The 27,328-nt window shown below is 49.0% G+C and overlaps 1 protein-coding gene across 1 annotated transcript in view; it reads right to left on the bottom strand.

Annotated features, from left to right (window-relative positions):
- The window catches only part of Pou2f3 (POU class 2 homeobox 3), an 81,508-nt gene extending 63,665 nt beyond the window's left edge, over window positions 1–17,843 (bottom strand). Inside the window, exons 1-2 of the mRNA XM_040285378.2 lie at window positions 17,612–17,843; window positions 11,254–11,322 (exon numbers count right to left, since the gene is read on the bottom strand). Of these exons, the coding sequence (XP_040141312.1) occupies window positions 11,254–11,322; window positions 17,612–17,639 (97 nt within the window). The 5' untranslated portion in view covers window positions 17,640–17,843. The remainder of the gene's footprint in view (window positions 1–11,253; window positions 11,323–17,611) is intronic.
- Between the last annotated feature and the right edge of the window lie 9,485 nt (window positions 17,844–27,328).

Raw genomic sequence — 27,328 nt, 5'->3', positions numbered from 1 at the left:
GGGCTGCACCCTTTTGCTAAAGAGAAGCCAGGTATCCTCCATATTCCCACTGTAATTTTCCACAGTATTCTATGATAAAGGAAACACTCCTCGGCAACTCCTCTTCTAATTTGATAGGAAACAGAATCTATATTTCTTCTCCATCTGAGCTATAGATGGGGCTCTCTAGAGCTCCCATGCTCTGCCCCTGGATTGCCTGTTGGCCTCATTATTGATGCTGCAGTCATCATCACAGAGGTCCAAAATGGACAGCATGATGGGGGGGGGGGCTGGGTGGGAGGAACATCCTAGGGAGATGGCACCAGGTCTTAGAAGGAGTCTAGAGAACCAGGTGTGGTGGCTCATGCCTGTAATCCCAGTGTCTAGGGAGGCTGAGGCAGGCAGGAGGACAGCAAGTTCCAGACTAGCCTTGATAACTTAGAGAGATCCTGTTTCAAAACGTAAAAAAGGGTTGGAGGTATGGCTCAGTGGTTGAGCACCCTGGATTCAATCCTGAGTACCCATGTCCTGCAATTAAAAAAGAAGAAGAAGAAGAAAAAAAGGGCTGGGATGTAGCTTACTAGTAGAGTGCTTACCTAGGTTTGTACTTGTGGAGTTTTGCACAAAAAAGTAAATAATGAAGACAAACTTGAACTAGGATCAACATAAACAGCCCACAGGGGTTGATTTGACAGATGCATCTCCTTGAGATGGATTCCGTGAGGTGACCACTTAGCTCTGGTAGAGTCTGTCACCAAAGCAAGCTTCCAACTTGAGTTCTGGACATGGATGGACATGACACTGTGCTGAACAGGAGTGAACTCGTAGGCCACCTGCTCAGGAGACAGTCCATACTGCAAGCCAAGGCGCCTGAATTGGCTGTGAGGCATTGCATCCACCCTGTGAACACTTGGTTCTCCAGAGACAAATAATAATAAACAGCATTACTAAGGCGGCAGGCACAGCGCCAGGTACTTTACAAATTCCTGCTCATTCACAGCTGCCAGGTAGGTGCTCTTAATATCCCCATTTTATAGGTGAAAAAACTGAGCAGTGAGCCTTTAAATAATGACCCCAAGTCCACCATGCGACCAGCGCACTGGTTTCATTAATGAGATTCTTGGCATAAAAGTTAACTAGTGAGATCGAAATAAAACGCACAGACTCAGTTACCTTTTTCTATGACCAGGTCCGAGATGGCTCCCCCCTCTGGTTCCCTACCACCAGGTAGGGCAGCAAGGATTACTCAGGGCTAGCAGGAGAGAGAGAGAGAGAGAGAGCACGCCAGGGAGTAGCCTTTTATTGGGGAACAAGAAATTCAGGGGAGAATTCCATCCAATGAAGGTTGAGGGGGGCCGCACTCCAAGGTCAGGGTCAGTGATTGGCCCTCCGGGGTCAGTGGTCAGTCACACCCCCACACGGACAGGCTCTCGCACCAGGAGAGGGCCGGGAAAGCTCCTACACAGTTTAGCCAGAGCGCCTCAGATCCAAACGGGGAGTTGCCCAGTCACGTGTTGAGAATGGCTCTCCACACCCAAGGTCAGAGTGGGCTACAGGAGCAGAGGAGTCCTTTCTAACACAGTAGAGAAGCCTAAGGGTGCAGCAATTCACATCCTTCCAAGGGTCTAGCACATGCTAACTGCTGTGTAGAAAGGACGCCTGGAAGGGAAGGGTCGCAGAGACCCTCAACTTCAGACTCGTCATCTGATGCCTAGACTCAGGCCTGAAGAGGGGAAGTGACCTAGGGAAGGTTGCAGGTGGGTGGTAAAGATGAGCCTAGATGTCTTCCCACCTCCTCAGTCCAACAAGAAAGTACTGAGATCATTTCTCCAATTAAAAACCTGAGATGACTAGTCTGTGTCACCAGAGGAAGGCTGGCCTGACCCCAGGACTAGAACTCACTCAGTGGTCCTTACCCTGGAGCTCAAATATCTTTAGGGCACTGAGAGTCTAAACTGCACCCCGGTGCAAGAGGGACGACCTCGAGGATTCTCCTGCAAGGCAGAAGTCACAGCACCCGTCTTGGAGTAGATTCCTCCCACCACCAGCAGGCCTCCAGGGACCGGTGGCATGGGCTGGCAGGGGAGCCAGCCAAGGGCACACCTCTCTTTGATAACTTTGAGCCCAGAGCCCACGCTTGTCAGCTGGCTTAACCCCTTTTGTCCACACTTTCCTCCTCAAGAAAACCTTAATCATCCTCATTTGAATTTCAAATGACCTCTCCCCTCTCCCTCTCCCCACCCCAACAGGCTCTGAGGCAGGGATATGGAAATTCACCCTGCAGTATGGAAATCAGCGCCCTATGCAAATGGCGCACAGAGACCCCATCGTCATAGCAACCACCCGGTTTCCTTTCCTTTCTGCACCTCTCTGGGCTCCCTGGCTTAGATTTTTTTGTTCCTCTTCCCAGTTTGAGCAGGGGTAGGGGATGGACAAGCCCCCTACTGGGGGTTTTGCTGGAACTGACTGTAGGTAATTGGGGCAACCTTAACTGGGTGCCCCTTGGGCCACCTGATTGGGCTACCTCTCCAATAAACCTGGACCAGGCACACCCAGATAAGACCAACTGCTGCTGGTTCTGCCAGGCTGGGCTAACCAAACAACACATTAATGGTGTGTGTGCAGGCTCTGGAGCCTGGGGAACACAACAAAGCCCCAGACAAGGTGGCAGGACTTTGTTGGAGTCCATTGGAGGAGATGAAAGGAGCTCCATGGAACCTGTATGTAAATGCCATGCAAATGAACACCTATTATTGTTTGAGTCAACAACTGCTTGGGTGCTTTTTGGGAGATGTCTGCAGCTCTGTTTCCCAAACTCCCGGCTTGGCACAAAGGCCTGCCCTCCCTGAGTCTCCCTCCTGTCATCCTACTATGACCCTGCGCTCACCATGAGCTCACCAGTCCATGGAAAACCCACACAGGCACTTTAACTGCTGGTGGCCGAAGCCCCTGGACATAAAATCCAGCCACTGTTGAGGGCTCTGGTCATGCTCTGACCACACCCTGGCCTGCCCTGCCCTGGCCTACCCTGCTGTGCCCTGGCACTCATAAGAGGGGGAATGGGATGATTGCATACAAGTTCCCTTCCAAGTATACTGAACTCTAAATTGGCCACCGTCCCCCAAAACCAAAGGCTGTGGGGAGTGCACATGGGAGGAAAACTGGGTGTCCTTTCTGTCCTTGTCCTTTCTGCTGCTTCTCCCCCTTGTACTGCCTGGATGGATGGGGGGCAACCTAGACAAGACTTCCCACGGGGGAGGGATCTAAACACAGAGACTCACTAGCAAATGCTGGCCTGAAGCGCCACCTCCCATCTCTCACACCTGTTGGAGGACCCAAGCCTGCCTTTGAGAGAACCTCGTGGACCAGAAAAGAAAGACAGCCTGCAGGTGTGCCCCTGGGTTTGAGGTGGAGTTTTGAGGAGTGTGAGTTTGTGCATCCCTGTGTGTGTGCTCGCACACTTGGGTGTGAGGCAGGACAAACCGTAACCGAATTTTAGCTGCCTGGGTTTGGGCTGCTTCTCAAGCCCCTAAAACTCATCCTAATTCAGGTGCTCAGCTCTCTTTAAATTCTTTGTGCTCTTACTCAGCACTTTCCTACACCTGGTGTTCACTGCGCTAATTGTTTCTTGAGGAGGAGGGTGAACCCATTTACTCACAGCTCGGGCTGGCAATTTGGGGGCCTTAGTGAAGGCGTAAAGCCCTGGGAGCTGCAGCGGCCTGAGTCTCTGGACAGTGCTCAGTGTCCAGCCTCCGGGTGTGCTGTGTTAGGGGGTGGGGATGTCACTCCTCCAAGTCAGCAAAGGAGCCACTGGAGCCTCCCTCTCCTGCTGGGCCCCCATCATCACCTCCAATCATCTCTAGAGCAGGAGCAGGAGAAAGGCCAAGGAGGTCGCTTGGGTCAGATGTAGCCATTGCTCATGAGATGTCAAGGGAAGGGACAGACTTATATGAACGCATGTAAGTCCTCTAAGGTGGCCTAACCACCAAGGCTGGTCTGCAGGCTGTTTGTTAAGGTCCCGAGTCAGACACATGCAAACAGAGTAAGAATGTAGAGACCTAATCACACGCAAGCAGGCGATTATAGGGTCTCCCCGTTGAACTCGATACACACCAGTTTGGGTGCTGTTGAAAGTGCTTGGCGGGTAATGAGCTTCACACTAATCACGCACCATGGGGCTGGGTGCTGGTCTCCAACAGACTGGAAGTGAAAACAACTGTCCTCCACAGAGACTTAAGTAGGAGTGACCACTGAGGGCCCGAGGGGACCCCAATGGTAAAAGAAGGCCCATGGATGATGGCCCATCATCTCCCTCACCTATGTACCCTCTTAAGTTGGAAAGAAAAGGGAGTCCATGTTCTTCTGGGGGCTGCAGAGGTGGCAGCTGGGGTCGCAGGGGGGTATTTCCTTAAAAAGACCTCCAAGGAGAAGACAGAATGGCACTGGGGAGGACCGCCCAGCCACTCATGGCTTATCTGAGCAGTAAGATCCTGTCCTGTCTACCCTGTGGGTTGGGGTGGGCATCCATGGATGACAAAGTTCCTGTGGTTGGAAGTCATGACACAGGTGTGAGCTGCCATTGTGACCATTTTACTTGCTAAGGTTCTCTGTGTCTTAGAGCTGGGCACTTCCTGGCACCATGGGCCACTCTCTTGAGATCTCCAACATACGGAGCTACAGTCTGAAGTGGATGAATCACTACCTTTTAATTTCCCTGTCACAGAAATTGGAAGCAAGGCAGGATGCAAGCCACTCTGGTTTTAGTAGGCCAAAACAAAAGACAATGTGTGTATGTTGCAGCATGGGGATCTTAGGTGAGAGATAAGAAAGAACTTCCAGGCACTAAGGATTGTATCATATAAGAATAGGTAGCCTTGGCTGAGCATGATGGTGCACATCTGCAATTCCAGCTCCTTGGGAGGCTGAGACAGGAGGATCTCAAGTTCAAGGTCAGTTGGGGCAATTTAGTGAGACCTTGTCTCAAAATAAAACTTTAAAAAAGGGTTGGGGGACACAGTTGCCTAGCATATGTGAGACCCTGGAAAATCCCTAGTACTGGGGCAGGAGGTAGAAAGTAGCCAAGAGAAATTGTGGAGGCTTGGCTTTTTTTAAGGGATGAAAGGTGAGAAAAAGAAATCTCTAGAAGAGAAGGTTCTCTCATTTTCCAAGGATGGACAAGTTGTCCTTCCAGAATCTTTATATCCCCAGGAATCCATTATTAATTCCCATCAAGATCTGGAGGCTGTGGCTTCATTCTGCTCTTCCAGAGAAGAGAGGGATGGCGCAGGCAACCACCTTGCCCATATTTTCATTTTATTCCCATCTATTTACTTTATCCCCCAATTACTATGAGGAAACTCAAGTCTTGGGCACTCATTGACAGAGCTTCACTTTTGTCCCCTGAATTTTTCAGATAATTATTTGTTTTGGTGGGGGCGGGGGCATTGCTGGGGATTGAACCCAGGGGCACTTAACCACTGAGCTACATCCCTCAGCCCTTTTTATTTTGAGACAGGGTCTTGCTAAGTTGCTTAGGGCCTCACTAATTTGCTGAGGTTGGCCTTGAACTTTCGATCCTCTTGTCTCAGCCTCCGGAGCTGCTGGGATTACAGGTGTGTGCTACCACACCTAGGTTCCGATAATTATTGATGTAATAATGGATTGTCTTTATATGGTGGTGTACCCTTTTCAAAGTGCTCTCATACCCAGTCTGTCATTTCATCATAAAAAGGGAAGGCGCACAAGTGCACGTGCCTGCAGGCGCTCACACACGAGCCTCATTTAGAAACACTGTCAATAGGAGACTTCACTAGGCCTTCTCCTGAGTCTCACCAGTCCCTCAAGTGCTTCCTTGATATCTTCTGCCCTCTCTGCCATTGAAAGACTAGTTTTAGGGCTGGGGATGTGTCTAAAGGTAAAGCGCTTGCCTGGCCCTGGGTTCCGAGTTTTATTAACATCTGGATGAAAACCACACTCACCTTAGAGTCATCTGCCTGGTCCTACCCAGAACTTCACCTCTTGGTTGCAATCCTCAGTTTATTTTCTTGGGAACTCAGGAGAGTAGAGACCCTGAGACCCAGGAATGAGCTGACCCTTGACTGTGAGTGCTGTTCAGTCTTCAGTCACCCACTCTTTCTCTGGAACCTTAGGAGAGACCTGCTAATTTTCTGTGCCCCCATGGTGCGTCCCTGTAAAACCACATCCCTCCTGCTTAAAACCACACTGGAAGTTCCAAGGGTCAGGCGATAAGACTTTCTGCAAAAGGGTCCCCACACTGCTGACTCTCCTTGGTATCCCTTCTGCACTGGGGACTCATGGTTGTCATTCTACCTCAGGAGAACTGAGGTCAGGAAGGAAGGGCAACAGGTAGGGCTGAATGACAAAGTCCAGGGCCCTTCCTCACCTTTAGTGTCCCCTTTCTTCTCCTGGGCTCCCCTCTTGGAGCTCTTCTTTACCCAGCAGGACAAGGGTACCAGGGCACTGGCTCCTTGGCCACCTGGATTTGGGACCCCACTGCACTCCCTCTGTCAAATGACAACTGAGCCTGCAGAGGGGTGAGGGGCTAGGACCCTGATGCGGGGTGGGGAGACCAGGAGGGAGAAGAGAAGGAAAATGTTCTCTCCTGGGCTAGATCTTCAACCTCCACAGTTCAGAGAGGGAAGCAGCTGGCTCCAGTCCTTCTCCTCTCCTCTCCAGCAAGCAGGGAGCTTTAGTTCAAACCGCTTCTGCTACTTGGACTAGATCAATCTACCTACAGGTGGCCTGGGTCCCCTCCAGCCCTGACACCCTCCACCATTTTGGCATCCACCCTGATCTTCTTGTGTTTGAGGCTAGATGTGATCCTTTAACATCCTCCGTCCTTGGTTCCCAGTGCTGGTCCCCAGTCTTCCCAGCATCACCTTTAGGAAAAAAGTGACTAGAAAGATCCAGGCTTCATTCTATCATCTTCCAGTTCAGAGTCCTTGGAAATATCAGCTAATCCTCTTTCTCACTGCCAGCCTCTATTTCCTCACCTGCAAAGTGGGATAATAACACCTACTCTCACAGAGCCGTTGTAAAGGCCAGATGCATGATGAGTTTTGGAATGCGCTCACCGACACAAGTTGTCGCTATCGACCAAGCAGTCCTGAATCCCTGCACTAGGCCAACTGCTCCTTGAGGACAGGGATTTGTCCTCATCTGTCTGAGCCCAGGGTCTGACCCAGAGTGGTGCTCCATAAATGGTAAAGGAACTGCCAGTTAGGTCAGAGAAGAGGATTGGAGCCCTCACACAGCAAAACAGCTGGAGACACTGGAGGAGATCATTAAAAAAAAGAAGGGGGGGGGAAGAAGGGAACCAACAGGGAGTGGCTGAGGGAAACCATGGGAGAGCTCAGTACTTGGGAAACTACACACCAACACGAGACGTGCACATGATGGATGGGAGAAAGTTCTGAGGAGCAGAGCCATACACGCAGCTTTTACAATTCAGCCCTTAGAGACATTGAGTCCAAACCCCTCCTTTATAGAGAAGAACCTGGCAGAATCACAAAGGCCTGAATTAGGTTCCTGGTTATAAGCTGTGCAACCCCAGGCAAGTTAGTTTCTCACACTTGGCCACCATTTCCTCATCAGTGAAAAAGGAGACAATAATGCCTCTGTCTCCTAGGCTTATTGTGAGAATTAAATGAGATGATGCACATAAGATTGCCCACATGGGCCCAGTCTGGGAAGCAGGCTCTGCAAATGTCACTGGTTTTTTTTTCCCCTTGCTCCTGAGTTCTTCATGTTTTCTCTTGTGTTTGAGACTAGATGTGAGAAGTGGGATTAAAAAGTCACAGGGTGAGCTGGATCCATGCTTGGGGACTGACAGTTTCAGCCTGGGGGATTTTGAAATGTGAGTAAGGCTATATTCTTTTCAAGCCTTTAATTGAGAACAGATAAATATTGTCAGCTCCAAAAGTGAAGGAGAAGTAGTAACAGGTGGGCAGATATTAGGAAGGACAGAAAAGTTAATAGTGGAGCAACGTAGAAAGAACCTCTCTCTTCTGTATGTGTGTGTGGGGAGTGTGGTGAGGACAAAGGTTCTGGAACCTCTGCCTGGTCCCTAGTGTTGCCTAAGTTCTTAGACAATTTCTTCTCTTCTGTGTTGGAGGAGAAAGGAGGATGAACTGTCTTGCCAGGTCCCCACCAACTGGGAGGTCTGTGTTGGGCCTGAGAACCCTCTCCTTGGCACTCCTGGCCAATGTGGATGGGGAATTTCGTTTCATTTTCCTAGCTCCCACCCCTAGTGCCCCTTGGGGATTTCACACAACCCTGGGGTGCTCTCATGGAACACGGGCTTTCTAGGTCATCTTTGTTTATAGTTCCTTTAAAACCCAGAGACAAACCACCCATTAATTCATGCACTGCTGGGAAGGCGAATGTGTCTTTTAAAATTTCAAAGGAAGCCATTAAACCAAGTTGGTAACCATTGTAACTCATAATAAGCTTTCCTCTGTTAAAAAAAAAAAAAATGAGTCAGAGTGACTTTCCAGGAAGTTTGGTTACTGTAATTAGCTACTTCTTTTTTCTTGCCCTTAAAAACATACAGTAATTTGAGAATCACCTAGGCATTGATGCTACTAGCTAGGAGCTGAGCCCTGAAGGAAAATGTGGAGGGGCGTAAAGCTGTGGCCCACACAAAAGTTGCAGACATCGCTATTTCTTTTCAGTTGAGAAGGAACCACACAGAAAGGATGAGTGAACAAAACCAATCCATGAGGAGGATCCACTTACTGTTGAGTGAAGGGGAACAGGGCACCCCAGCCACTTGTGTTCCAAGAGCACTTGGCAGTGATGCCCATTCTGTATATTATAAAATCGCAGCCTCTTAATGAGGCCATTAGAAGCAATAATGATCACAGCTGTCCTGCACCAAGCCTATGCTAAGGGCTTTAGATATCATCTCGAGTAACTCTCAGCCCACTTTCTAAGACAAGCATTTATCTTCCCTCTTTACAGAAGAGAAAAGGATAAATGATTAGGTCACATAGCCAGTAAGCAGCAGAGATGCTCATTTCTCCAAGGTCTGTTTGATTCTAAATCCATACTTTTCAAAGCTCATCAGTTCCTGCCTCCTAAGAGGGCACAGTGGCTGGTCTGAAGTCACATGATACCTTGGCAGTATCCCTTGATGATATTCAGATTCTGTGGGTCCTAACCTAATGTCTGGATTCCTTCTTCCTTAACTACTTTGTGCATAACTCCCACTGTCTCAGGAAGTCAGAATTTGTTCAGATGGTCTGTAACACATCAACCTTCCTAAGCTCCTCCCAGGATTGGATCCCCACCCCTTTTCTGGCTCACCTTCCAGGGTTCTGTGCAACTCGTTCTTACTCTTAGTACAGTCCCCTGACTTGCTCAGGGTAATTGATGGCAAAGCCCCTGTGCCAGTGTTAAGTATGGTCTTTACCCACATGGACACTTGCTTAGACGTGTCCCAGGTAATAGGGCCCAGGTGAAAAGAGTTGGCTCTGGCCAGCCTGCTTCCAGGAAAGAGCAACCCAAATTCCTCAGGATCGTGGCTCCTGGGCTGATTTTTCTCCAAGGGAAGAGTGTCAGTGTGGGCACTATGCCCATCACTCTCCAGCTGAACTGATCTCAGATTCTTGAGATTAAAAGAAAATTTCTTCTCAACTGGGAAGAACAGGTACTCTCCACCACAGATCTTAGTAAACCATATCCAGCTAATAAAGTCATTGAAAAATGGGTGCCACTATCCTCAGTCCAGCTGTTCTTCCATACAAAGCAAATAGAAAGACTGGAACCAGGCAGGCTAGCTCATGCCTGCATTCCCAACTATTTGGGAGACCGAGGCAGGAGGATTGCAAGTTCGAGGTCAGCCTGGGCAACTTAGTGAGACCCTCAGCAACTCAGAGAGATCTATCTCAGAATAAAAAGTAAAAAGAACTGGGGATGTAGATCAGTGATAAACTTCCCCTGGGTTTAATCCCCAATCCTCAGTACATACCCCAGATTGTAGCTACCTGTAGTTATATGTGTACTGCATGCAAGTAGACACTATTTCAATAATAATTTGGAGAACACAAAAGCTTATGGAAAATGCATCTTGCAGATGAACCTCCAAGGCTTCCCAACTATCTTGTCTCTGATCCCAGATCTTTCAGCTTCAAGAATGGAACTAGAGTATTTCAGAAGACTTGAAAAAGACTTTAGCTTTAGGGGACATTGATTCTCTTCTAATTTCTATGTCTCTAATGATCCAGATGAAAGGCTAATTGAGGTCTTGTTGGGATGCTGTTAAAATTATTTGGTAGAGTTACAATTTCTACTTATCTTTCTGTAAATTCTCTTTAATTACATAGAGTTTTCAAACCAAAGCTTGGGTCATGGAGGGAAAAGGAAGAGAGCTGTGAAACTTTCTTCTCAATCTTTTCTGTCTTCTTTCTTTTCTACATAAAGTAAAATTATCTCTAGGTATCAAGTCCTCCTCTCTGAGCCTATTTACCATCCACACACACTTTATTTGGAAGGGAACATTTGTGCATGGGCTTCTTTGATTAGTTTCTTAAGGACTGTTAAGCTGGGTGTGATGGTGCATGCCTGTAATCCCAGCAATTTAGGAGGCTGAGGCAGGAAGATCACAAGTTCAGGGTCAGGCTGGGCAATTTAGGAAGACCCTGTCTCTAAATAAATAGATTAATAAATAAATAAATATTAAAGGGCTGGTGATGTAGCTCAGTGGTAAAGCACTCCTGGGTTCAATCTCCAGTACCAATACATAAAATACAAATGCATAAATAAGGACTATTGAAAAATATGGGGCTAAAAGACCCTGGTTCCATCTACCAAAAGAAGTCTCTACCTTAAGTTAGTCAGTGGCAACTGGAAACACAGCCTGCTGCTTCTAACCATGTTGGACTGGCATCTCAAAATGAATCACAGGTCTGAGGGTCTAGCTTAGTGGTACAGCACTTGCCTAGCATGTGCAAGGCCCCTGACACCCATTCCCAACACTGAAAAAGGAATTGCCCTCCTAACTTTTTTGATTTGGTTTTGTTTTCTTAAGAATCTGGCTCTTTCCTGACTTCATTACAGAGGTTTGTTCCAGTGAGACCAGTATCTGTTATTCCAAAGCTCCAGGGTCCCATTTCAGATCACAGAGAATCCCCTTGCTTCCTAAGACTGGATGAAAGACCAAGCAAGAACAGACATTACCCTGCTGGACATTTTCCAACAACTTCCTCCCATACCCTGCTTGCCTGTTCCATCCCCAGAAGAGAAGCCCCTTACCTGGCTCCACATGGCTGAGAGCACCTCGGGCGTCAGTGGAATCTGCTACATCCCCACTCATCTTGATATCTGCAGAGAAAACACAACTGATCTTAATAACAGGTCACAATTTTTCTTGCTATGACATATGTGGCTTTAACTAAACAGCAAAGATGAATGTGTAATTACAACAACCATCAGACTTTCAAATTCCTGATTCCCGAACATACAATCATTAGAATATTCATAAGCTTAGGGGCACAAATCCCCTCCTCCCGTGCCTGCCTCCTCTCCTTGTCTTCCTCCCCCTCTCCATTGCTACTTCAGGGTCTCACCTTTTGCATCATTGCTACTTCCTTCTACCACCAAGACTCAGTTGGCAAAAATGTAACAAGGGGAGGGGCATTGAGGTAGGGTGCGGAGCCCTTCCCATTCCCATCCTTCATTTTCTTTGGGATTTGGGAGATTTGTTTTATTTCTTTAAAGTAGCACCAGAAATCTCTCTCCTCCCTGCCCTGCTCTACCCAGGAAGGTACCTGTGAACCAAAGTTTACCCATCTCATCTTAGGTCCCCAGTTCTCTGCCTAACACAGAGATCAGTTCACCCTCTAGGGATCAAACCCTAGCTCCTGTGTCACTCATGTCAAAGATCCTGTTCTTTGGAGATCCTTACCTTCTCTTCTACTCCTTCAACTTGCTCAGTGAGAAAGGGGTGGCAGTATGTCACTGCCCTGCTGAGAAAACATACCTACACAGGGCCCCATTATCAGCCCCCCAAGCCTGGCTGGTCTGGCCTCTCCCGCCCTGCTTCATTTTAATAAATTAAACATTTACCCATAACAGTCAGCTGCCACCACCTATGAGGCCCCTAAGTCTCCTCCCGGGTCAGCAGAGGCAAGGAAAGAGGCAACTTTGAACTAACTCTCTGGACTCCTCTCCTTATTAAACCACCCAAATACTGAAGCTATTAAAGACAGAAGAATATTTTATTCAAATCAGGGTGACCCCCCCTTTCACCCTCACCCTCTTCTCTAGGGCAGCACTTTAACTCTTTCAAACCTGATAGTCTTGGTGAGCCAATTTGCATAGTCGGCTCCCCAGCCAATCCCACTCAAGAAGGCAGCCTTAATTTGCATCAGGTAATCAGACAGTTGGCAGTCTGGATGTCTGAGGTCTGGAGATGATCAGAATGAGGGGAAAGGCTGGACTTCTGCCTCAGGAAAAGAGGGGAGAAAGCCTGTGTTTTTAAAGGGCAGTGATTGTGTATGGCTCTGGCAGAGATTTACACCTGCTGGGTGTTGTGACTGAGGTACCAAGCACGATGGGAAGAAGGGGAGTCAAGAACACTCCAGGAGTCAGTGGGGAGTGGGGGACTAAGACAACCCTAGGAGTTCTATGAGACCTGTCGATTGAATGAGAACTCCTTGGTAAATACTTGGTGCTCCATGAAGCCCTCCCCAGACACTGGGGATGCACTTAGTGGAGACCCTGCAACCATTTGACCTCCTGGGCATTGCACCTGGACATTTCTTGAGCCTGACTTCAGTCCTTCCTGCTTCGATTTCAAGCTGTACTGTCTGCCATGCATGAGCATGCAGAATGATCAGTGTGAGCCATCTGAACATATTTGCAAAGGGCCTCTGTGGTTGCTCGCTCCTGCTCCAACGGAGAAGTGGGCTTCACTTTTTCCCCCACCTCTGCAGTGCTGGTGATCCCTGGAACATGGGCATTGCCCAACATAGACCTGAGCTCATACTGCACTGCGGGGATTCTTCAACAGGGTTGAGAAAACCCCACAATCAGAGACTGCCTGGAAGGCACAGGGTGGAAGTTCTCTCCCTTTGCTGGTTTTAACCTGCTTCAGTAGAGCTGGGAGTCAGAGCAGGAATCTGGGCGTCAGACAAATCTGGGTTTAATCCCTGGCCCATCACTCATTAGCTGGGGGACTCTAGATACATATGTGAATGACAATTTTCTCATCTAAATAAAAAAGGGGGATAATGAAAAATACCTCCCAGGGTTATTGTGAGAATTAAATGAAATAATGAATAAAAACAAAGTAAGCACCTAATAAAAACACTAATCCAACAGACACTGACTTAGCCCTTCCTCTCTGGCCTCCTTGTCCTGCCCCTCTCTCAACCTCCTTCCCATTATCAGAAACAGCTTTGGTTTTCTGTCTTGGCAACTTTGTAACTTGTTCTTGACCTAAGGATCATTAATATCCTCCAAATTCTGCCTTCATAGGAGAAGTGTTCAAGGGGACAGGGAAAGGTTGAGAGGCAGGGAAGCCGGGGTGATGATCAGAGTCTCTGAATCGACTTATTTCAAACTCCTGCCTTTAAAAGGAAACTCTTTGAGCTAAGCCAGAATATTACACTTGTAACCCAAATTCTTCCAACACCCATTCCCTACATCACTTTTAAGTATACCCAGAGCCTTTCTCATTCATCTTTTAAGTTAGCTTGAACTTTAGTTTTTATGTCTAAAGGTCAGTTTTGAGGGCATCAGAAGACCCTCCACTCTGCCAGGGCTCTGCAACATCATAGTGCTTTAGGCTTGGACAGGGATTTGAGTCTGCTTGGAGGGACAAGGCAAGATGACCTGTCAAACCTCTCCTTCAGTCCCATAGGATGCTAAGATACCCAGAACCTGTTCTTGTTGGGTAGGAGGCTGAGGCTGATGGGTGGGACAAGCGCTTGGGTCTCAGCCTAAAAATGGGCCAACACCGAAACTCGCTGGGACGCTTAACCCTTCACCTGTTGAACAGCACTTGCCAGGAGGCAGTGAGAGAGGTGTGGGGTGGGGCCAGGATTCTCTGTGTTCTTATCTCAGCCCTACTGAGTAGGCTCCTTGCCATCATCACTCCCTTCCCTGGGGAGGCTCAGCTGTGCTGTGTAAGAGCCCAGACCCTCATCTGCCTTAGCCAGCACCATCATGCCCTAAAGCTGCCCTAGACCTCCCTGAGCTGTGGCCTTGAAGGAGAAGCCCCTCCTTAAAATCTGTGAATGGGAAGGGAAGCCCCAGAGGCATTCTTCCCCCAGGTTGCTGGCTGTTAACAGGCTGAGTGACCACAGTGCCCAGAAAACCTCCTGGGACAAGGTTACTCTAGGAAAGCAGAAGCCCAACATGTCTCACTTGGAAGCCATTTTCATGTCATTGGAAAGGACTGAATCTTCTACCTGGATCCTCCCTCATAAGCTGTTGGGAGTACTTCTACCAGGGAAATTTTAAGGAACCTGCCAGTCCCATTTCTGAGCTAGCCAAAGCCCCAACTCTCCCCTGGAGGAGATTCCGTCTCTCTTCTTTTCCCTCCCATAATCAGGCCATATGACCCACATGTCATTCCTGAGTTCTAACTGACTTTGAGATGCTCAACCCCTCTTTCCCAACCCTGATGGTGAAGAGCTCACAGACAGAAGCGCAGAAACAGACACACACCCTGGAGCTAGCCAGGTATTCCCCCTCTGCTGGATTCGCACCATTTCTCCCTGTCCTTCCCTCCATAGCTGACTGGCTGGTCTCACAGCCTGTTTTTGGCCTAAGAGTGGGGTGCCCCTCCTGGCTGGGAGCCCCTGTGTCTGGTGGCCTCTTGCCTACTCAGGTCTTAGTGTTCCTATATGAGAGATACTTTGTAAAGTACAAAGTGCTAAAGCTCCAAGCAAACCTAAGTCATGGCTTGCACACAGGTTATCAGAGAAAGAAGACGGCACTGACTCAGGGGCTGCAGAGCTAGTGGAGCTGTGTGAACCGACCAGGGGGCAGGCTATGTCCTCGCCTGTGTGCTCTTATTCTGCTTCCTTCCCCCATCTAAAATGCCCTAGTAAATCAACCAAGGAGGAGTTCCCAGGCCCCAGGACTAGCAATTCACAGGGGAAGTCCTTTTTATCAAGGATCACCAAGATACTGGATCATTATGGTCAGAAAAACATGGTACTGGAGAGAGACCAACTTTCTACAAAGAGAATCCTAAAGAACCTTAGAGAGGGGCCCATAATATGACAATACATAGAGGGAAGAGGGACCCCCACATGCACAGCAGGGCCCATTCAGAAAGGCCCTACAAAGATAACCTTGAACTGAAAAATCCACCAAGAAAACCCAATCAAAAACTGCACAGAAAGTTTCAAATTGAGGGACCCATTGGAGGTGCCCTGAAGGGAAACCAGATAGCTCAGAAGAGCCAAGACTGTTGGGGGTAAGGGTGAGGGTGAGGGTGAGGGTGGCCCAACAGCCCTGAGGGGAGATGGACTGAGTGACCATAGAGAGATGAACCTGCCCCAAGGTGGAGGACATCTTTGTGCCTGGCATCCTCCTGGCCATCAGGAGAAGGGGGTGAAGCTGTTGTCTGGGAAGCATCAGCCCAGAGCTGGCTCCAGGGGAAGCCATCGGGGCTTGGGTCTCTCTTCCACCTCACTTCCTCTCCCACCATCCACTAGACATTCTTAGCCCCTAGGCTGCTTCCCTACCAGGTCCCAGCTGTCCCACCTCCTCCCATTTCCCCAGAGCAGGAGCTTCCAGTAGATGAGGAGGTGGAAAACCCCCAGGAAGTCTCTGATCTTGGTCCTGAAGAACTCCCCACCCTCTCCAGGGGCCCACCTTTGTAGGAGTCTTGTTCCTATTTGAACCCTGGCCTTCTCAGCAGGAAGCAGAAGAAGGAAAAACAGGGGTCTAGGGGATCTGCTCCAGGCACCCCCACCCCCGATGTCAAAACCACAGGGTCTAGAAACAGACTTTCCTCAGATACTGGATGACACCCAGCTGGATGGTTCCTTCAGTCTCACCTAGGCCTTCCTGGCACGTCCTGGGGAGCCACTGAATATCAACACCTCTCTGCCAGCCAGCCTTTCACTCAGGCCTGCTGGGAAACAGTGCTTGAGGAAGTGAGCTCCCCAGCTCCCCTGAGTATCCACTGCCACTTGTTTTTAGGATTGGTAGGACCCAGGAAGGGCCTTCAGCCTGCTCTTTTCCTTAGGGTGGGTCAGGAGTTGCCTCCTCCTCCTCCCTGTTCTTAGAGAAAGGAGTGCAAGCAAAAAACGAAACCCTTAGCAACCGTGGAATTCTAAATAAAGATCACTTGGTCCTGGCCACTTTGAGACAAGGTGCTGGGCTTGAAGTGACCAAGCCAAGTACAGATTTCTCCCCCAACCCCTACTCCCCACCTCCAGTACTGGGGACAGAACCCATGGGCACTTTACCACTGAGCTACATCCACCGTCTTTTCTTTTTATTGTATTTTATTTTGAGATAGGGTCTCACTAAGTTGCCAAGGTGGGCCTCAAACTGGTGATCCTCCTGCCACACTCTCCATAGTCACTGAGATTACAGGTATGCACCACAGCACCTGGCAAGTCAGATAGTTTTCTTGACTTTGTTATTTGCTCACCCTCACCCTCACCCTCACCCTTACCCCCAAGCCCAACCCACTGTCCCAGCATAGCTGCAGAAGGAGGGATCAGCAGGGTAAATGGAGGGATCATGGTTCACTCTATGCCCATGTTCATTCATTCAGGGAAAATGGACTCCTGGCAATGGTTTTCCATGTCCTGCATGCCCAGCCTCAGGAAAGGAGGTCATGGGACATGGGACCCAGAGGATGTAAATGTCACCACCCCCTCTGGCACACAGGCCCATCATGCACCTAGCCTAGAGCACAGCAAAGACCTGCAGAGCATGTGAGTGGGCACACCTCCCACACATGCAGACACACCTGGAATGCATGTGCAAGTATTTTCAGTCCCCACAACATTCCACTTCCAGGGTCTGCTCCACCACGTCTTCCAAGACACATGGGGACAGGTAAATATTCCTCCGAGACACACACAGATACATGTTTGCACAAGCCCTAATCAATACACGTGCAGTATGGCACCTGCCCCCAGGTGTGCCTCTATAATTGCCCCACCCCACCCACTTCTTCTAAGCCTCCCCCAACAAATGCCCACTTTGCCTCCATTTCACATAGGTGCCAGGACACCAAATGTGTAGCATGTGGATACACGTATTTTCTTCACTTATACACTCCCAGGTCCACACCCCTGGCTGAGGGAGCGAACCACCCATCTCCTGCCACATCATGGGACTACAGCAATTCAGCACACCCAAGTCCCTTGCAATGCCGGCTCCCCAGGTCTGGGTCTTCAGGAGTGCCCCACGCCCTCACCCTCTTTCTTTTCCAAGGTTCCTTATCCTAGACTTATTCCCTTTAGTTCCCCAGACAGTAACCCACTCCCGCCCCAAGACGACCCGCTATCCACACTGCCCTCTCCTGGCCGCTGGGGAATAAGTCCCCCTCCCGCCCCCGTCGCCCCCTAGTGTCCCTCTCCTTCACCCCTTTCCGCGCGCAGTGACACCTGTCAGAACTCCCTCCGCCCCTCACCTGGGTGCGCGGACTCCAGATTCACCATCCTGCCCCAGGCGGGGCCAAAGCCAGTGCCTCCCCAGGCCCCTCGCGTCTGCCCCAGCCGGGCTCCCTGGGAAGCCAGGGTCTCCTTTCTCCCGCCCCCGGTCGCTGCTGCCGCGGGAGCCGCTGCCGGAGCCGTCGCCACAGCCGTCGCGCGCTCCGCTGCTCCGGCCCGGCCAGCACTCGGCGCGGCCAGGATTGCCACACTCCCCAGGTGAGCACGCGGCGCGGGGCGGGGGCCGCTGGCCACGCCCCCTGGCAGGGCCCCCGCGCCTGGCCTTGGGCCTATGCAAAGCAGCATTTGCATACGGGGGAGCTGGGGGCCTGGCGAGGGGGTCCGGGTGCTGCCGGGGCCGGTCCGACTCCGCAGAACACCTGTCTGCCGGGACCCGGCCTGGCGGCCCCTCCCCACCACACCCGCAGCGGTCCAGCGCGCCCTTTTTAGGAACCCTGCTGGGGTATCCAGCCCGGCCTGAGCTTCTGTCTGGATAGGCTCCCAAAGAGTAAGCCTGCGAGGAACCTGGAGTGTTTGGAGAAGCCTTGCGGGTGTGCTGGAAAGAATCTGGTGTTGGAATCCTTCCTTTCAAGCGCTTCCCAGCAGTGCGGTATGGGACAGGCTCTTCACCTCCCTGAACTCATGTTACTCATCGGTAAGACCGGGCAGGGACAGAGCAAAATGGGCATCTATCTGGGTTAAGCAGGTGTCCAAGCTCACCTAGTTCCCAATGCTCTCTCTCAATATTGTGGGACTTAGATGGCCCCCAGCTTATTATCACATTTTCCAGTGGAGGACAACTGCCCCTTGCCTGCCATTCCCTGCCCCCAGGTTTCAGGTTGCTGTGAGACTCTATGAGAAATGGATGTGGAGATTATTTGCCAGTGCTGGGGGGGGCGGGTTGTGGTGACAGCCACTTTCCAAAGCTTGTGACTTGTCCAATGGTACAGGATTCCCCAGTAACAGAGTCTGGCTGGAATCAGGTCTCTGGACTCCCATTCTAGTCTCTTTGCAGCACTCATCATAAACTCATTGCCCAGGACCCCACCCATCCTCTTTCCTCCTCTCTTCAGGGGCCAGTAAATGATTCCAAGGAAAAGGGACCACCTGCCTGAAAGTTCAGAAAGCCACGTGCAATCAGGAGGATAAGGCCCCACCTTACTTTCCAGAGGACACCCTATCAACCTCCCATCACCTTACTGCCAAGGTCTGTTTTCTGCTCACAGAGCAGGTCCTGGACTTTTCTGCCTCTAGGCCTTGTTTACAACGTTCGTTTCTCCTGGAATGTACACCCTGATAATTCCTAATACAATACCCAGCATTTATTGCGCTTTCACTATGTGCCCCGCATGGTGCTGACCAACAGTTTAAAGGCATCTTTGATACCTTTAGATCTCATTTAGTACACATAACCAGTAAATTGTACCATTATTATTTCCATTACAGATGGAAAAAATGAGCTGTCAGAAGTTTGACTTCCCATGTTACGCAGTCAGTGTGGGAGCTCCTGACCTAAAAGCACTGCTGTCTACTCCGTCTGCCCACCAATCATATGTCCCCTCCTTTTAAAGTAGAAAGTGATCTGATCTTTTTCTGAATTACTAGGATATTTCAATGTTCTTAATAGCCTTTGTGGAGTGTTATGTGAGACTCTCCTTAGGCTCCCTCCTGGCTGTTCATTTTATTGCCCCTCTTCCAAGTACCCTAGAACACTGTTGGGCACATACCAGGCATTAGAAGGTGTTTAGTGCCCAGCAGCTGAGGCAGAATGACAGCAAGTTTGAGGCCAGCCTGGGCAAGTTAGCGAGACTCTGTCTCAAAATAAAATAAAAAGAGCTAGGGGCTGGGGATGTGGCTCAAGCAGTATCACGCTCGCCTGGCAGGCGTGCGGCCAGGGTTCGATCCTCAGCACTACATACAAAGATGTTGTATCCGCCAACTAAAAAATAAATATTAAAAATTCTCTCTCCTCTCTCACTCTCTCTTTAAAAAAAAAAAAAAAAAAGGGCTGGGGATGTAGCTCCGAGGTAGAGCACATTTGGGTTCAATAGCCAACACTGCAAGAAAAATAAAATTTTGAAAGAGAGAAAAGAAAACGTGAAAAGATGTTCAGTGGGTGTTGCCAGAGTCCTGGAGGAACAGGAAATGCTTAAGTGCATAATGCCAGTCATGTCCACCTCTCCTGTCCTGGAAAGAAGAGAGGGATCTTCTTTTTGTTCCTTCTGGTTCTTATTAGGGGAAGAGATCAGCAATGACTTCTTGGAGGCTCAAGTGACCCCAGGGGTCCCTGTAAGGACACTCTTAGCCTTTGTCCCTTCCTTCCCTCCCCACTATCCTCCTTTCCTTCCCCTCCCCCACTTCATGTTTGGTCCCTTCCCTGAGGTCCATGTCTTATCTACAACTGCACTCACCTGCCATGGTCCTAGAAAAATGCCTGCCTGAAGTTAATATACCCCAGTATACTTGTGATTTCCATATCTCTATTTGCATATCATTTGCATGGCTATGTGCACCTAGGGTCTAGTTCTCTGGCACCCTATCTGGGACCTGTTGCACTTTTCCATGTGCAAAGTCACATATTTTTCCTCTTGGGTTTAGTTTTCCAGAAGCCAGAGAAGCTGGTATCTGATGATGTTCAAAGGTCTCTGGGGCTCCAGCAGCCTGGAATTCTGAGGGGTGAGAATAAGGGGAGATGGAGCTCTTGGGGAGGGGGACACTGAGAAAGAGATAGGCACTTGCAAGTCTATAGTTGGAAGCAAACCTTTGGGTTCCAAACCTGGGGCAGGGAGCTAGGAAGATGGGAGGGATGGGGTCAGGGTGGTGAGAGTGGCAGGTATTACCTCAGGTTCAGCCATTCACTCATTCATTTCAATAAATATTGGTTAAGTGCTTCCTACATGCCAAGAACTGTGCCACAATTGAACACGTGCTGTCTTTTTTAGTCAGCACAAATTTACAAGGAAAGTACGATCATTAGACCCCTTTTATAGACAAGGAAACTGAGGTTCAGGGAGGTTAACAGTGGATGGCAAGGTTGGAATTTAGAAGCCGACAGTGCTTTAATCTTGCCCTGCAGCTTCTGAGCCTTCCCTTCTCTTCCCTTTCTTTTATTATCATATAACTTGAAGAACCTAGAGATCATCTGCCCCCGTCTCACAAAACCTGAGGCCCAGAGCAAGAGGGACTTGTCCCAGGTCACAGACCTAGTGGAAGGCTGAACAGAGGACCACCTCTTTTTCCCTGCTTGTGCATTTCCTGGGTCTTGAAAGTCTGTGTGTGTGTGTGTGTGTGTGTGTGTGTGTGTGTGATGTGTGATGTGTGAATGGAGCCAGAGAGAGACATTTTCTATTCCCTCTTTCTCTGATTTGCTTAATAATCATTTTAAGTAGATGAACTGAATTGCGAGTGTGAAAGACCCCTTATCCCCCCACTCCTCTTTCCCAGCACAGTAGTCTCCATGAAACCAGATTTTTGAGTTCTGGGCTGGTGGGGAAGCTGCCCCCCCCCCAGGCCTAATAACTCCAAGGAACTGTTAGCTCTGGAGAGGAAAAGCTGTGGGGAAGAGAGAGATAGGAGGCTGCCTGGAAGTTAAAAAGGAACAGAGGAAAGAAGGGGAAAAGAAGCAAAAGACAGGAAATTTCAGTGCCTTTGGACATCAAAAGAGTGATATGCAAATGAAATGCAAATACAATGCAAATTACTGCTCCCTCCTTAACCCCACCTTCTCTCAACAGCTGGAGGAGTTTTTCAGAGAGTAGCCAAAGTTTTACACAGGGACACAGTAGTTCTGAAATGGTGATCCACTCTGATCCCTATCCAGGTCCTCCGGGACCTTCTGGTGTGACATCTGACCCTACTGTGGGGGAGTCACAAACTCCCCCAGGCTTTATTTCCCCTTGAGCATAGGATCAGCTTCTTTTGTTTCAAGGCCAAAAGAATGTAAGAGCTGGGGTACCCCTTCCCACCACGAGGGCTGGAAATGACCTTAACCTGGAGAGTGTGATGGCAGAAGGGAGATGGCCATGGCCCTGTTTCTCCTTCTGTGGGCAAAAGTGGCCATCTGTTCTGCAGGCCTGCTCACACTCCCATTTCCTGTCATGTCGGCTGGATTGAGTTGTCAGGGCTGGGAGAGGGAGGAGAAAGAGGAGTCCTGGAAGGCCACCAAGCAACAAGTACCTTCTAGCTTCTTCTATCTGTCAGATAGGCCATGCGGACCAGAGTGTGGGGATGCAGGGTGGGGGGTCACTCCCTGCCTTGGGGCAATCAGAGCAAGTGGATCCAAGTTCAGATTTCCCTCCAAAAAGCAGATATAAAAAGGTAGAGGCCAGGAAGAACTTCCAGGTGTTTTGAATCATACCTGGAAACCTGATGGCATCAACACCAGGAGGCTTTTTGCAGAAGGTTGGCAAAGGGGTTAGTGCCAGGGTGACAAAATGAGAGGTGTTCTGGGAACCAGGATAAAATAACTGTGTCTGGGGAGTGGACAGAAAAGTATGTGGGAGTCACGATTACAGAGCTATTCCCTGTTCTGATGTCTCTGAGACCCCGCCTCTCTGCATCTCCATGCCAGTACCTTGCCTTCACCCATGGCCATTTTGCCCTTGAAGTTTTGGAATAATAGGTGAAAATAATATGGCTCTGTTTTCCAGTCAACCTTTATTATTATTATTATTATTATTATTATGTTACCTTTAATTCAGCATTGAGCCTGAGCTAGACCTTCCTAATTGCACCTTCAGCAGAGCCCTTTCCTGGCTCTCAGCCCACTTCAGGCCAGGTAGGCCTTCTCAGGTTTCTGTCCATCTGAACGTTCAGCGCAAGTCTAGGCCCAGCGCGCCCTCTTGTGGCAATCCATTCATGTGCTCCTGACTTTTTGCACCCCTACTATAAAACTGGAGAGGTCTCCACCCAGGAATGCACCTGTGGCTGGGGGAACCCTAGGTGAGGACCGCAGGTTCAGGCAAGCAGGAGATATTGACTTCTATATTCAGATCACTGTATGGTCTCCAGTTTCTTCTGCCCACCAGAGGCTGGGCCTCCACAGAACCCCGCTGGAATCAGTAGGCTTGGTTCGGCTTAGTTGACACAGAGACAGGAGCCCCCAGCTGTCTGTCCTGTGACTGGACAGCTCTGCCATTAACATGTCATACCTCTCCACTGCCCTTGAGCTGCTGGGCTGCATGCCTGCCCTGCACCCTCACACAAAGGGGATCAGTTGTACTGAGTACACACTAGAGCTAGGAGCAGGGGATGTAATGAAAATTGCCCCTGCCCCCGGGAAGATCCATCTGTTGGTACTTGTGGGCCAGTGAGCACATCCCTCATTCTATGACACCTCCCCTACTGGGAAGTGGAGGGTGCTAGGGGGACCTGCTGTGGGGCAAACCTTGCCCAAATCTGGTGGTGGGCATCAGGAAGGGTTTTCTGGAGGAAGAAACATCTAAGCTGAGATCCTAGCTAAGAGGGGAGGGAGTGATACACACAAAGAGAGCCCCTGACACACCAGAGGGTGCGTGGACATCTGAGCACTACAGGGAAGGACTGCGTATGCGACGTGGAAAAGCAGGAATGGTGGGATGGTGACAGCAGGGAGGACCTCGAACCTGCTGTGACTTAGACAGGTGGAGATAGTTCACTGATGCCACTACCAGCTGTCTGTGACACACATCACGGCCAATTGCAGCACAGCCTTGAGTCCCACGTTGGGAAGTGTTGAGAGGAGGCTGTGATGGAACCCGGAGAAGCAGGACGGAGGTGGAGAGGAACTTGGGTTTCAGGCATATTTAATGTTGTTCTTAAGATGGGAAAGAGTTCAATACTGCCAGGCAGGGCTGATGGAAGAGATAAGTAGAAGAGAAAGAGGGGATGATATTCCAGAGAAGTAGGTCCCCAAGGAAGGGGCTGGGATTCAGATCCTGAAGGTGGGGGAGAAGGGACACTTCTCCCATTACACTTCTCTGACCTGGATGAAGGTCAGAGAGAGGTGCAGTGTCCCAGCCTTCTGCTCTCTGTGATGAAGGAAAGAAGGGAGCTAGCCGAGCATCGTGGTGCACACCTGTAATCCCAGCAATTTGGGAGGCTGAAGTGGGAGGATCATAAGTTCAAACCCAGCCTCAACAACTTAGTGAGGCCCTAAGCAATTTAGTGAGAACGTATATTAAAAAGTAAAAAGGGCTAGGGATGTGGCTCAGTGGTCAAGTGCCCCTGGGTTTAATCCCTGGTTAAACAAAAAGAAAAAGAAGAAAGAAAGAAAGGAAGGAAGGAAGGAAGGAAGGAAGGAAGGAAGGAAGGAAGGGGGCAGAGAGAGAGAGAGAAAGAGAGAGAGAGAGAGAGAGAGAGAAAGAAAGAAAGAAAGAAAGAAAGAAAGAAAGAAAGAGCTAAGAGTAGATCATCAGTGTGAAGAGAGAGCACCTACAAATGGGAGAAAATCTTTACCACCTGCAGCTCAGAGCAATAATCTCTGGGATATATAAAGAACTCCAAAAATTTAACACACACACACACATACACACAGTCAAATAACCCAATCAATAAATGGATAGAAGAACTGAACAGGCACTTCACAGAAGAAGAAATATGAATGGTCAACAAATACATGAAAAAATGTTCAACATATCTAGCAATTAGAGAATTGCAAATTAAAACTACACAAAGATTCCATCTCACTCCAGTCAGAATGACAATTATCAAGAATAGTAGCAACAGTAAGTGTTGGTGAGGATGTGGGGAGAAAAATACACTCATACATTGCTGGTGGAACTGCAAATTGGTGCAACCACTCTGGAAAGCAGTATGGAGGTTCCTCAGAAAATTTGGAAACCATTTGACCCAGTTATCCCTCAGCATATACCCCAAAGACATGGCCACATCAATGTTTATAGCAGCTCAACTAACAGTAGCTAAACCATGAAACCAACCTAGGTGCTCTTCAACAGATGAAGGGATAAAGAAAATGTGGCATATATACACAATGAACTGCTACTCAGTCATAAAAAAGAATGACTTTTATGACTTTTGCTGGCAAATGGATGAAACTGGAGACTATTATACCATTATAATTTGGATATGAGGTGTCTCCCAAAAGCTCATGTATGAAACAATGCAAGAAGGTTCAGAGGAGAAATGACTGGGTTGTGAGAGTCAATCTAATCAGTAAATTAATCCCAATGGGATTAACTGAGTGGTAACTAGAGGCAGGTAGGATATGGCTGTAAGAAGTGATTAATTGGGGGGCATGGCTATGGGGTATATATTTTGTATCTGGAGAGTGGAGACTCTCTCTCTCTACTTTCTGATCACCATCATGTGAGCTGCTTCCCTCCTCCACCCTCTCCTGCCATGATCAGCTGCACCTCGAGCCATGAGGAATAGAGTCGGCCTTCTGCGTACTAAGACCTCTGAAACCATGAGCCCTCAAATAAACTTTTCCTCCTCTACAATTGTTCTGGTCAAATCTTTTAGTCACAGCAGTGAAATAACTGACAAAACACATGCTAAGTGAAATAAGCCAACCCCCCAAAACCAAAGGATGAATGTTCTGTCTGATAGGCAGATGCTGACACACAATAAATCGGGGCAGGGAAGAACAGAAGTTCTTTGGATTAGACAAAGGGGAAGGAAGCGAAGGGAATGGATGGGAATAGGGAAAACCGTAGAATGAATTGGACATGACTTTCCTATGCTCATATCTGAATACACAACCAGTGAAACTCCATATCATGTACAACCACAAGAATGAGATCCTAATTAGAATCAGGGTGCAGTGGTGCCTGTAATCCCAGTGGCTTGGGAGGCTGAGGCAGAAGGATGGCGAGTTCAAAGCCAGCCTCAGCAAAAGCAAGGCACTAAGCAACTCAGTGAGACTCTGTCTCTAAATAAAATACAAAATAGGGCTGGGGATGGGGCTCAGAGGCTGAGTGTCCCTGAGTTCAATCCCCAGTACCACCCCCCTCAAATAAGTTATACTCTGTGTATGTATAATGTCAAAATACACTCTACTGTAACATATATCTAAAAAGAACAATTTTTTTTTAAAAGAATGGATCAGGCTAGGGATATAACTCAGTTGGTAGAGTACTTGCCTAGCATGCACAAAGCCCTGGATTCAATCCCCAGCACCACCAAAATAATAATAATAATAATAATAATAATAACAATAAATGGATCGTCACTCCATCCTGCCTCCTCCTGCTTAGGAATCAGGATCTTTTCACAGCATGACATGCAACGAGAGCCAGAGTCAAAGCAGCCAGGGTCAGTCAGTCAGGAGGATGTGGACATCACCCTGAAGGGCAGAGGCCACAGGCTGGTTCTGCTGGGCCTTGGTGCCTGGAGGCTGAGGTGGCTCATGCCCCTTCCAGTCCCTTGATGGGCTTTGGTTCTTCAAGCTTTGGTTCTCCAGAATGGCTTCTGCCCCCTTTTATGCCAGCCTCTTCTATTCCATGAAGACTGGGCAGAGGTCCCTAACTGTGGCCCTCATCGTTCCCCTTCCTAAGACCTCCCTTGGCTCATGAGATGCAGAGAGAGAAGCCTGGAGAAAACCCCAGGTAGGGCCCAGCCCAGACTGGCGATGCTGCCAGGACTGCCAGATACTATGCTCATCCTCTCTGGTCCCAAGAGGCACCAGGGAGGTCTGGGCCTCGGTCTCCCTGGAGGGCACCTTCCCTCAAAAGGGAAGCAGACAGGAATCTTTTTCTGCTAACTTTGGTACCAGGGAAACCTGAGTCCCTCTTCACCCCCACAGAGCTAGTACTGGGAGCTGGTGCTCCCAAAGGGGGGTTTCTCACCCCCCCCATCAAACCCATGTCTCCCTCCCTTAGGTGAGCTGTGCTCTTGGAGGCTCTAGATGATCCATCTGATGACCTATTTGATTTAGGAAGTGGCATAGAGAAAGATGGCCTGGGGTCAGATCCCAGCTATGTCACTAGCTGTCTGACCTTGGGCAAGTCACACAACTTTTATAGGTGAGCCACACCTGCAAAATGTTCCAGAATCCCTGCCAGGAACCAATGGGCTAATGCATATGAAGATATTTTGTAAGCCCTAAAGTGCCACAGAGAAATGACGACTGATTATATTACCTGTCCTGGGAGTTTCCACATGGCCACAAAGGCCTCCTGAGGATAATGAGTACAGCCTCATCTCCTTGGGACTCAAATGGCTGATCATCTGTATCTGCTTTAACAAGTTCCTGTATGATTATGATGAACACAAAAATGTGAGAATCTCAGCAGCAGACTTTGGGGTGGAATTCTAGGCACTGGGAGTGGGCCCAAGGCTGGGAGGGAGGTTTGCAATGGTGGGCTATTACTTGTCCCTGGAATGTGGCACCCTTGGGAGGTGTCTACTTTGTTGAGAATGAAGGTCAGCCTCAGACTCTTGGGAAATCCCTTAGTACTGGGGATTGAACCCAGGGATGCTCCACCACTGAGCTACACCCCCAGTCTATATATACAAATTTTAGTTGTTGTTATTGATGATGGACCTTTATTTTATTTATTTTTATGTGATGCTAAGGGTGGAACCCAGTGCCTCACATATGCTGGGCAAGTGCTCTACCACTGAGCTACATCCCATCCCCCGAGGCCTTCAAATCTTGAAAACAATTTAAAAAAATAAAAAGGTGTTTTGAAGGTGTATATCCTGCAGGCTCTACACACAGGGTGGAATGGGCCTTCTCAAGTATCTCCTCTTCTACC

Source organism: Ictidomys tridecemlineatus, chromosome 4 (assembly GCF_052094955.1).
Source record: "Ictidomys tridecemlineatus isolate mIctTri1 chromosome 4, mIctTri1.hap1, whole genome shotgun sequence".
Classification (NCBI taxonomy): domain Eukaryota; kingdom Metazoa; phylum Chordata; class Mammalia; order Rodentia; family Sciuridae; genus Ictidomys; species Ictidomys tridecemlineatus.
Note: the sequence above shows the minus strand (reverse complement) of the source record. Positions and strands in the feature narration are given on the sequence as shown.